The 12,906-nt window shown below is 39.8% G+C and overlaps 1 protein-coding gene across 2 annotated transcripts in view; it reads right to left on the bottom strand.

Annotated features, from left to right (window-relative positions):
• cntnap2a (contactin associated protein 2a) overlaps nt 1-12,906 on the bottom strand; it is a 421,874-nt gene that overhangs the window by 50,301 nt on the left and 358,667 nt on the right. For both annotated transcript variants that reach the window (XM_084710438.1, XM_084710437.1), the window contains exon 18: nt 6,007-6,177. In XM_084710438.1, the coding sequence (XP_084566564.1) occupies nt 6,007-6,177 (171 nt within the window). The remainder of the gene's footprint in view (nt 1-6,006; nt 6,178-12,906) is intronic.

The following is a 12,906-nucleotide window of genomic DNA, read 5'->3' as shown; positions in this document are numbered from 1 at the left end:
GACTAGAAGTTTATTTTCTCTCTGTATTTCATGATGTTGGTCTGTCTTGTCAGTGTTAAGTGTTTTTATTGTACGTCTGGAATAATAGGCGGTGGAAATTTTAGTTTACAAATAAGAGACATAGCAGTTTCACACCAGATTAAAATTACATATACTGTTGCATGTTTACAAATTAATGACACTGCATTTTCTCAATTTTCATTTTTTGTGATTTTTGCATATCTGGTGAATGATGATGACTATAGGAGAGAGAGCGAGGGCGGTCATCTCAGCCTCTTCAGGTTGCTGCTGTGCAAAATGTAAGATTCAGACAGAGAGTGGCGCCAACCTAGGGAGGTACATCAAGTGGCGAGAAGCAAGAGAAGCACAGATGACTTTTGCAATTATCACAAATTACTTAAGGTCCCCAGGTAATACTAGTCGTGTAACAATAGGGCTTTAAACATTTGTTTGAGACACTACCAACCAGACATACTTTATCACTGTGTATGAATGAATCTTAAACGTAGTGGCATTTCGCTTATCTCTTTGAAATGCAAGACATTGTTAGTTTGGACAGTTTTAATCAGAGTTTGATTTGTCGCTGTATTTGACATGCTCATTGTGTGTGGACGAATGCTTGCCACTGCAAAATAACCTTTCACTTTGACCTGTGAAAAGAATGAGAAAACAATGAAGGCTGCTGGAGAGATAATTTGCATTTGTCAAATTAAAACCCAATTTGACTCTTTTCTTAATGTTTGGTACTACTGTGAGGCTGCTGTATAAAAGCTATATATTCTGGGTGGTGCCATATGGTGGTTATTGGCAGGAGTGCGCCGCAGTCATAGAGATGATAAATAACCTCTTCATAGCTCTATGTGTTACTGCTTCATTATGGCTTCATTAGGCTCAGATATTAGAGTGGATAATTTTATGTAGTGGTCAATGGGGAAATGAACTTTCTTCTTTCCCTTTGCCTGATCAATATGCCTGGCCGTTTTCTCCTTTTCATATTGCTTTCATCTAACGATCTTTTCTCACTTCAGCTATATAGTCTCCATTCTTCTACCTCCTGCATCTCTTCAGCAGCACACATTTAATGTCTGTCTTCTCACCTTTGTCCTGTTTGTTTTTCCTTCATTTTTCTCTTATTTCTTTTTGTTCTTTTGTTTGTTTGTTCTTTCATTTCTTTCCTCCTTTAATTCATCCGTCCCCTGAGTCTATACTCCCCTCCCTTCCTTCATTATATCTTCATTGTTTGTTTGTTTGTTTCTTCGTTTGCAGCTTGCTTTCTTGCATTCCCTTACATTCCTGATCAGTCACTTTTCCCTTCCTTCCATCCTCCCGCCCTTCTTTACTTTCCTCCTTGATCCCTTTACTTGCGGACATGATCATTTCTACTTAGATGAGATGCAAAGAGACGAGAAATCATCCCAGCAAAAGCCTGTCTGGATGTGCTGAGTGCATTAACCCATAAGATAAATCTTAAAAAGTGCTTAAACATACCCACAGTACACAACACAACACACACAGCAGCATGCAGACAAATAGATGCACACACACACACACACACACACAGTGAGGCACAGAGTGTAAGCCCTCTGACAGGCTTTAGTACACTGAATTAATGATGTCTGTATGCACAGAGCAAGTCTGCAGGGCAGGGAGGAGCGACATCAGTTATTTTAAATGCTGAGAGAAAGCCAAACATATATCAGAATACACCAGTAAAAACAATATGCTGCTATAGCAACGCTGAACGGCATGTGAGTGTATGTGTGTTTGATTGTTTGTGTTGTTTTAGCAGTGCTGCAAAGCAAGATGGATGCCCTACAACTTTCCTTTTTATACTCTGTCCACAGGCAGGAATGAAAACTAAAGTGCCCTCAGAGCACAAAGCTCGCCTCATCTATTTGCATAGCTGTGATGGATGTCATAAGTGTTGATGTGTGTGTGAGTGTAATTAGTGAGTGTGTGTGAGATATACTTGCATGTTGGCCCGCAGAAACCCCAGCAGAGCTTTTTATTTTCGCTATTTGTTTCTCTATTAATCTTTTAATATGTAGGCTGAAAGAGCCAAGTTCTAAATTATGCGTCAGCACAGCACAGCCAAACAATGATAAATAGTGAAAGAGATTGTGTATTGTGTGTGTCTCTGTGTGAACGATTGCTACTCTTGTGGGTGTGCATATATGTGGGTGTGTGTTTGCCTAATGTGAAGCTTCATTTTGCTGTTCATCTATTTTCACATGGCTGGCAGTGTATTATCCCTTCGATCTTTTTCCTGTTACACTTGCTAATTCTTTCTTGTTTGTGTGCTAGCCTTTCTGCTCTGTGTTCTTCCCTCCTGGGACGGCTGGAACAGACTGGCCCCCTTTAAGGGGGAAGCTATTTAAATGCGAGCCAAGCTCACAGTGCCACAGCAAACCTGCTGCTTTTGACGCTGAAACGAGATTTAAAGCAACTTCTCAAAAGCTAAACATCTCTTTGAAACAAAAAGCGTCTATAAACAAAACTTATCAGCAAACAACCTGAGTATAGTTAGATAAAGAGTTAAGTCTTAAGTTTTGTATGTGCATCATAAAATAAAGTGGTGGCTTGTAGGGTATATGACGATGTCCACAGTGAAACATTGCAATGGACGAGTATATTGTTTCGAGGTCTAAAAGGGTCTTCATCTCAGCACCACAAGTCCTTAACTTAGTTTGTTTGTCATGAAATTAATAAACTCTCTCCCTCATGTCAGAAATGGAACTGTGGCAACTCTGAGGGGGGACACTACCTCAAATACACAAGGCTTTTAAATCACAATGTTACAATGGTAAAGGGCTCACTGGACGATGACTATGGCCCAACCCAAGCTGCTTGTTTCTTTTGTCCATAGTAGATAACTAGCTGTTGCTTTAACAAGTCAGGAGGACATCTGGCACCTTTAAAAGCTTGAGCTACACAGACTACAGCTCAACTTCAGATGTACACTTTGTGCCCGTCTGGTCTTCACATTAAAAAGGCAATAATGCGATTTTTTAAGCCGAGGTCTCCAGAAGGAAAGTACATTTCTCAGCTAGATCCCAGACTGAAAACATTTAGAACCTTTGGGCAAGACTATCACTGATGTTGCAGCCACTTAACGGGTCAAAACATGGCACATACATACTTTCCACTGAGCTTCAGAGCAGCCCCAGAAGTCAAGCGTTTCTGTATTTTGGGACCTTTCTATCTGTCCTCAATCCTGTTACCAGTCCAGCTCACATGCTACTGAAGAGCTGCCTCTCAAACGTGTCGATGCCCACTTCTTACTGTTTAGATTCAAAGAGGAACAGTGTCCACCTGAGTCTCCTGAGGTCACAGTAATGTCTGCTTTGCACAAGGTCGCACATGTGTGTATCTGCAAGTGTGTGTGTGTGTGTGTGTGTGTGTGTGCTTTGAGCTCCTCCAAAAGCACAGCTATGCTATTCTGGCCTAATGCTAGTCATTTCATGCCCTGACGGGATTGCAGCAGATACAGTTTTTGCACCGACGAGAGGGCAGAGATTATGTGTGTGTTTGCGAGTGCGAGTGTGTGTTTGTGTGCACGCAAGTTGTTTTGGCGGTTGTGTGTCTAAACGTGTGCTGTGGGGCAAAATGCAAGATGATAGCAAGGGAGAGGAGAGAGGAAATCGATGTGGGGGCATTTTGAGAGCCTCGGGAGACACACACACACACACACACTCATACACACACACACACACACGCTCCCTATCTCCTCTGGCCTGCTGTGCAGCCATGACAGACAAGATACTTACTGCATCTTTGTGTGTGTTTTTGTGTGCACATTTGGGAGACAAATACAAATACCCTTTAGGAAACTTCTCACTGTACTTGCATGTACAGTATAGTTTTTTCTTGTGTACTTGACTTTATGCAAATGCTAATTTAGCAATAAGAAAGAAAATAAAAAGCTTACTTAACTTTTAGGCTACAAACCAGCTCACATAATTCAGTGTAATGGCTTTTGAAAGCACTTTGGCTCAAAAAATCATCTGTCGACTTTGTGTCTGTTCACTGGTTGGCATTTTGACACAAAACGAGGGGCCAGGCACACCAGCAGTAAATGGTAAGCGAGTGCGTTTGACACCAAATGTTCAAATCCCTTTGAATCCCAATGAAATGCAATTAGTCATCTATCGACAGCCATGCTGTGCCAGGAACCCCTTTCACAATGCAGCTCGTCGATTAATTTGCAGCCTGAGATTTTAACATTCTTGATCAGAGCGGCTCCACTGAGGCCGCTGGGATGTTAATTTGTAGCCGCTGGACTAAGATCACAGAAATCTGCTGCATGACATGTCAATCATAAGTCTCAGAAAGGACTTGGAGAATGTAGAACGGGTTGGTGCAAAGCTGTCCATTGTTTGGTATTTAAAAGTTTTGTTCTTCTCTTCTCCCTACACAATTTACTCATTTAAATGGAAAATTTGGCACTTTTCATGTTCATGTCCAGTTAATGTTGATATAATAAATGTAGTTAATTAAATACTCTGTAAAAAAGTTGAGAAAACTTGAACTACCTTCACTAGATATTTGAGTTTTGAATCAAATTCAAACATTTACATTTTGAAATAAACTTAACAAATTTGTTTTGATCCACAATCTTTTGTTGAGGTAATATACTTTCATTCTTTGGATAAACTTGAATTTTTAATCTTTAGAAACCTCAAAAAATTAGTAATTAGAAAATTATTCAGTGCTCATTCGGTTCACCCAACACTTTTTGAAATACAGTGTTTTGGGGTTTCTAAAACTCATTCCAGTTTCAAATTCAAGATTCAGTGTTTTGGCCAACAAAACTAGGGTGGTAATAACATGGAAACATGGGTGTGGGAGTGCCAAGCTTGCCTGCAATGTATCCTGGTACATGCAGGCACTGCTGCACGGCTCTGTGAGCAGGAAAAGTCAGTTTTCTCCATCAATATAGCACATGCTGAGGAATTTTCTGCATCAGCTCACTACATTTACCATCAGCACTGATTGGCCATCCACATGAAATGTGCAAGATTTCCTCTGTAAAGCTATAATATGTAACATTTTTGCATTAAAATGTTTAAAAACATGAGACATATTTTATATATTTTGTTGAGTTGTGCACTTACATCATCCCAAATGTTTACAACAACAGTCAAAGCAGTGAAATCCATAATTTATTGAAGGTAACAGTGCATTTCCACTTGCTATTTAACTGAGAAAACGATGTCAGTAAATGTGACGTGATTGAAACTTTAAAATTACCTCATCCATGAACACAACTTCTACCTGAGTCGCATCAGATAAATTTTCATCAGCTATAGTGGTTGTGTAACAGTGAAGATAACAACTCCCCCTCCGCTACTTCACAACGTGATCAAACTGCGTCTTCAGTTATTGTTTTTTTAATGTGAGAGACACCTCTGGCAGCAGAAAGTACATACTGTGAGTTTGAGCATTGTGCATGTGTGTGTATTTGCGTGTTGTGGTGGAAAAGGTTGTGAGGGTGAACTTTTAAGAGATTCAAATGCTTCTATTTGCAAGAAGGATTTTTTGAAAAGAGAGAGAGAGAAAGAGAGACAGACACTGAATGTGTGTGTGTGTGTGTATGTGTGTGAGCAAGAGCTTGTGTTTTGTCATCCCTGAAAATGGGTGATTTGGTTAAACAGAGGTTCATAATGGACATAATTATTGCACACACCAATTACCTTAAATAAATGATTGCTCTCTCTCGCAATCACACAAAGTAGTGCACCATAATCAGGAAGGCAATTGACTGGTGTGTGCTTCTGCATCAGGCTGTGTGTCTATGTGCTCCTGAGTGTGTGTGTGTGTGTGTGTGTGTGTGTGTGTGTGTGTGTACGTGTATGTGTGTGTGAGTGGTGACAGGTTGCACCCAACGCTATCAGACTGACTGCTGGATTAAACATCACACAGGGCTAGATAAAGAGTGAGAGTGAGTGAGACAAACAGAGAGAAATGACTCTCATGCACACGCAGAATCACTCAGATGCATCTTACATTTGAGCTCCAGGCGAATGAAGTCGGTGTTGCCCAGGTTTTCCAGAAAGACTCCGTAGGGCGCGCTGGTCTTGAAATAGAAGGAGATGTCTGCGCTGGTCTCACCCTGGAAGGTGGCAAAGTGCAGGTAGGATGATGGGGTGGTGAAGGATGCGGCGTTCCAGTAGTTATCTGTGAAAAAACAGAAAAGTCAGACTCACAACTCTGTATACCAGCAATTCAATTAAATGTATTTAAAATATGTATTTAAATGGTTGTGAGTATTTTATCATCTGTATTTTACTGAGCTGAAAAAATATGATTTAATTTATAACAAAATATTTGTGTATTTGAAATATGTAAAAACATTATTTAATATGTAATTTTATTCACAAATAAGACGCTTTTTTTTATCTTCAGGTTTAAATTTGTAGAAAAAAGCTGAACAACAATTAGCCTAATCACAGTCTTAGATTAAATAAAAATGAATGATTGTTATCTACAGTATGTCATTTGTGTTCTTTATGACCAGTAGCTCCCTCAGATAAAAGTTTGTCATCAAAATATGATCACATATTGCAGCTATGGCAAACTTTTTGAATAAACTAGAAACCACCAACATGTCTTCATACCTAAAAGACGGAATAGGTTGATTGCCAATAACTCCCAAAATTACATGTATGACTGCTGTTGTTGTTATGAAGTACCAGCGACAGACATACTGGATCTTAAGTACATGATGTCACATGACATAAGGCACGTCACATCATGAACCCCAGTCTCCTGGATCAGAGTCCTGTGATTGACCCATCCTTTCCTACACTGGCTTTCTCATTGCTTATACTACTCCCATCTTAATTACTATGGCCACAGGAGTTTGCACCAAACAATAAAAATAAATAAGCTATACAGCCATTTTTCTGTAGAGGACGGGCTGAAACCACCCAGCATGCATCCTTGAATCCTCAGCCTCCCACCTCTAACACATTCTGAATGGCGACTTCGAAAATGATGTGGGAAATTAGCGGAGCTCATCTTTCCAGTATAAGGGGTTAAGGTCAGACTCATACTGAGGCTACCTAAAATGTGATAACATTAGTTTATATAGAAAGTATTTTCAAATGACAAATTGTTTTAATTAAATATGTTTTCCATGCACAAGTTGTAATTTGCAAAAAGTTACAGTTTTTTTATGTATTTGTTCTCATCTGTGCTCATCCCACGTGCATCTTCTGTACCCTCCATTAGCACTGTGGCAAACACTATAACCCACTCTGATCTGATAAGCTGCAGAATGAATTCATTGTAGAAATGGTTTCATTTCAAATGGTTATGCATCCATTTTCATTTCATTCCAAAGAGCCATCAATCTATTCTGTATAAAACATTGTTATCGCACGTCCATTGTTTAATGCGGCTCATTTAATATCTCCTCAGTAAAAATGATTTCATCACCTAAAACTGTATTTCTGTGCAGAGGTTTTACATAGCCTGTAATTTCCTGCAACTTCAATATTCAAAAGAAAGTTGATCATATCACAATAGCAGAAAGAAACCCTTTCTGTTTCTCTAAACGAGGACCTGAGATGAGCGCAAGGGTACGTGGACAAAGTGTTGCAGGATTTTTGATAACAACTTTTCTAATGACTTTTATGAAGCGAAACCAGCGGCCGCTAATGAAGACAAAGTAGCAGCACGTTAAACAGCTGCTGATGAATTATCAGACTGTGGTTGATGAAGTGACTTCTCCGCTGTCTCCCCTCCTCTTGCCTTGCCATGTCTCTGTCTCGCTCCTATCACTCAGGGAAGATGAAGAGTAAGGAGGAAAGAAGATGAGGAGGAGGAGGAGCAGAGGAGTGGAGAGCGTGGAAAGGACAGCTGAGGAGAAGAAGAGGAAAGAGGCCAGGCACGGGTGAGAGGACAGAATATTTAAGAAGTGGTGGAAAAAACGAGAGTAAAGTCATGCAGAGGGCAGATGACAGGAGAGCAGGAGGAGGAGCTGCAGGGCGGGAGGAAGAGGAGAAGAGTGAAGGCTAATGTGGTATCAGCTGTGTGAGATCTCTTTGATGCCACAGAGGATTGGCCTCAGACCCTTCACCATAATCCTGGAGGAGCAGTGAACAGGAACAGTGGAGCACAGGGGACAAATGTGTGTGTCTGCACAAGAAGTGTGTGTTATAACTGCAAGCAATGATTAATGTTAACTACACTGTGAAAGATCATAAAGCCATTTAGTGATTCAGTGAAATTAACTAATCTTTTCTCATTGAGACCATCTTATACAATATACAAGTTTTATATATTTAAGTTACTTAAACTAAAAATATTTCTAGTATTTATTATTCAGAACATTTCAGACCACAAGATGAGTTAAGTTGAAATGATGAGTTGAATGAATGCACTGAACAGATCAATTCAATCAACTCATTAAACGAAGTTTCTATAGAAACACGATCAGCATTTTAGCAGACTTCCCAGCATGCAATATTAGAATTACAGCGACAACTCCTGTCTTCCTTATAGTTTGAAGAAAACATATATAACAAAAACTTGCTGTGTGACTCTGGGTACAACTGGCAATAAGTCCCAGGTCAAATGTTTGCAGCAGTCATGGGTATTTTTTGGCTCCAGTTCCAATCAGCAGTGACTGACACATAACGCCGGTGACTCGTATCTGATCGAAAATGAACATGCAACTGTGACATAAAGCAGATACCTGAAAGTACAAACAGAAACACAGGAGACAGACAAAATTTCAGATGGAAGCTACAAAAGTACTAAGCCCTGAAGACAGAAACTGTTAAAAACGTCTCTCCGTTCCCCTGCATACACATGAGCTGAGTCTTGGCTTTCTTGTGCAAATCAAAAAAAAAGAGGGAATGGGAAAAGGGTCAATTGTCTATTTTTAGTGAGTTTAGTCATGTTTAAAAAAATCACATATACACACTCATTTTGGTAGTTTATATTTACAGTGTATCAATGACTCTTTAAATATATGTATCTTATCTGATGTATATCTACAAGATTATATCTTAAAACTGCCATCTTATTTGACCAACAGCCCAAAGATATTCAATTTATGATGAAAATAAAGCTGTTGCGATTAATTTTCTGTCGAGCAGCTAATCAATTAATTGACTCATCAAATCAGAACCACTTTGCTTCCTTTCATGTGTGATTTTACACCCGTTTATGCGTGCTAATGAGCTCACATGTTGTGTGTGTTTGTGTGCCTGTGTCAGTGGACGCCTGTGAGTGTAGGTACGCACCACTGTCCATGCATCTCTGTGTGTTTGTGTGTGTATGTGAGTCTCCTGGTTCTGTGCGATAAGCGCTCCCCAATGACAGGGCTGAGCTCCTCCCTTCTCCTCCTTGCCTCACATCCCGTCACCAGGGGCAAGGGCAGATAGCGGCCAAGCGCACCCACGTGTGCATGCACAGGCACACACACGACCACCTACTGACGCTGTCTTTGTGATTAGTGTGTTTGAAGTTGGAATACTGTTCATTTCTCTACGGGAAGCCCAGCCAATTATTGAGCAGGGTTAATTGAGGACTAAACAGGAGGAAGCCTGCAGAGGCCACAGAAACAAATAATTAACTGTTTGCTATGATGCTCCATTATAGCAACAAGGAAAACCAGGGAACATAGTTGGTGGCATTCAGATGTACAACCATTACAAAAGGATAAAGTTTAGATGATTGCAACATATGCAGGAGCTTAAAGGAAGAATAATGAAGGGATTTCACAGGAAAAACAACACATATTGATACGCATACACAAAGAATTTGCTTAGTTTTCTTTTGTGTTTCCTGCATAAACAAAATCCCTCACAGCACAAATATGTAATAACATCACAAATACGTAAATAAGATAAAAAAATGTATTGTGATATCAGTTTGTATGCGCAGAATGAAACCTTAAGAGCTTAGAGTAAGAGAGTAAAAAAGAAGACTGACAAAGACATAGAAGCAGGAAGGACAAAAAGATATAGAAACACAGCCGGGAGGTGAGTCACGCTTCAGAGGGAGGTGGGGGAGAACAAGAGGGAAAAAAAGGGGAAGTGGGAGGTTAGAGAGAAAGGACTCAAAAGAGATCCATGGTGTGAGAGGCAAAGGAGAACAACAAATTAGGGGGTTGACAGAAACTGAGTGCTGGAGAGAAAACAAGTGTTCGAGGAAGAAACATGGACGCCAAATCATAAACCTCCGATTGCCCCTGTGCCAGATCCACAGATGCAACCGGTTGGCCAGGCTCTGAGGCACATTTATCACTCCCATATTGAAATGTTTATCAAACAAATATTTCAAAAACTAATCCAGCACATAAATGTCTTTCTTCACTGAGACACTACAAATATTAAACTTTTAACCATAATGCCTAAAAACATGCTTAAACGGACGACAAATTAAGTTTATTAACTAGCTAGAAGCTATGAAATGAGGTGGTATGAAGTCAAATCAGCCTTGGAAGACAGAGTGCTCATTCAAGTGTTACTATAACCTGCTGTGTGCAATCAAGCCATTTTTTATGTATTCATACACAGAGGACTTACAGTATATAGAAATAATAAACACGTAAGTCTTTCAGAAGCTGTATCACTGGTTAGTGATGGGCGCTTCAAAGACAGGCAGTTATCAAATGGAATCTGAAGTGGTTTCCTTGACAAGCCACTTCTTTCTGTCTAATTAGCCTTCACGGTGAAGCCTATCTAGAAATTCTAAGCCTGTTGCCACTTTTTCTTCTGGATGCCCTTGGACTCACTGTCGGGTGCGCTACTGGAGACAATATGGCTTAACCAAGAGTGTCTCAGATCTACTTTCAGGAATTGTTGCAGAGCTACTCGATTGTTAGTCGCTTCATTTACTGGAGAAACAGAATAATGGTCCACTGGTATTCATTTTCTTTCTTTTTAATGGCCCTCTGCTGCTCGGCCTAATATCTCCCATTCCAGTGCACCTAACATTAAACCATTATTTGAAACACTTCACAAAGCATACAAAGACTGAGAGCAGCATACAAAAAAATAGAGCCAACCAGTAATGCCTTACAGTGTTTATCCTGTTTTGTTGGTGCAGTGATGGTAGTGAGTAGAATACAGGAATATCTCGATTTGCACAGTTTTCCAGCAGGAAAGATGTATGCAATACTATTACTGAAGCTCAGTTCTGTGACAGGGGGGGAATTTGATGCATGGCTACTGTTTTACATCAATGGGTCAGGCTTGCTTTGGCCCCACTCCAGACAGAGTCCATCTTGGGTCTGACTCAGTACCACTCGTTTTAAGTGCAAATGCAAATCAGTGTGGCACGGTTTGACTTGACGCTGCCAAAGGTGCCACTGGAAAAGCCCCAGTACAGACTTCGGTGATCCCCTAAGTTTTCCTCTTGCACCACCATGATGTTGACAGATGTGGTTAAATGTCTCAACAACTAACCCATGTTTAACACCCAAACAAGAATAGTGATCACAATCAAGAAAAACTGAGTACATCTGCAGCTACGCAAACCTCTTCTTAAGTTATCCTTATTATTATAGTTTAGATAGATGTTGAGAACATCTCTTGGATCCATCAACTCATTTGACAGAAACATGGTGTCGCATAAAAACTGAAAACAGCTGCTGAACTCTGGATTAGGCCACAGGGACCGGGGTGATAAAACACTCTCAAGCTCACTGAACTGTAAAGGCAGACATGATGTGAGCTGCAGTTTGAGGTGAAGTTTGGGTCTGGAAGCCAACTAGATGATTCATCTGTCTATGCTTGACCAGATGGGTTATGTGCCAGTACCAGCAGATGGTAAGGATGACTGACTGCACTGTCTCAGGTCATTAAGAAGGACATTTTCAGGCACACACATAAACAAGCACACACATCTAAAATAAACACATATACACATTAAACATACAAATTAATTTATGCTGTTGGCTGCAAGCAGGATAGACCACACTTACTGCCACAATAGCTCATATTAATGACCTCGTTCTCACACATTCTGTATGTGCTCATAGTGTGATAATAACGCTATAGATGGTGACATTTGGGATCTCAGGCCTGCTACAACTCTCATTACTCAGTTTGTTGAAGCAAACACATGGTGTGCAATCTAATTTAACTTTTCCACTTGTGACTTCTTCCGCTGCCTACTTCAGGTGCAAAGTTGTCGGAAGGCTTTTTCATCAAGGTACTAACAATAGTGTAATCTAAGAAGAGAGGCAGCAGCAGCAGATCTTGGAGGGTGATGAATCTGACTTAGAAAGTGTCCCTCAGGGCACGACTCATATCATTCTTCAAAACACAACACTTAAACCTACATATATATAGATCTGAAATGCATAGCACTTTGGCACAACACGCATTTTTTTCCCTTCCTTTCTCATTTTTAAATTTCCACCGAGACCTCATTTGAATATAATTGAGCCATTTGTGGCGTGTAATTTCATGGTGCTGTAAATTGACAAAAAATTTAACATTTAAGTCTTTAATTTGTGTGTGTGTGATGTGAGACCTGCACAGCTTCTATCAATCTCACTTTGTAATTAAGTTTCTTGTCATACATTTTTAGCTCTTTAATCTTCAGAGATATAATCATAAAAATGGAGAGGCTAAAAGAAATTGAAGTCTATCAAAGAAATAAATAATTATGATTTAATTCATTTTCTTTTGAACTATTTTGAGTGCATAAATAATCATTAGAAGAAGATTTAAGTAATGTATTGCTAAAAGCTGCATGTGTATATGGGACTGTAAAGTGCTTTGCGTAAAAAACATCCACCAAATGGTACACACATGTCAAAATGGTAAAAAAAAAAAAGGAAACAATAAGTAAAAGTCAAATAAAGTAAAAGGAAAATTGAGGAGAAAACACAAATGATGATTATGCAGTATATGAACCCCCCCAATGAATCCTCATTTTACA

Source organism: Lutjanus erythropterus, chromosome 21 (assembly GCF_056507025.1).
Source record: "Lutjanus erythropterus isolate fLutEry1 chromosome 21, fLutEry1.hap2, whole genome shotgun sequence".
Classification (NCBI taxonomy): Eukaryota; Metazoa; Chordata; class Actinopteri; order Lutjaniformes; family Lutjanidae; genus Lutjanus; species Lutjanus erythropterus.
The sequence above is the reverse complement of the archived record's forward strand: the minus strand, read 5'-3'. Positions and strand labels throughout refer to the sequence as shown.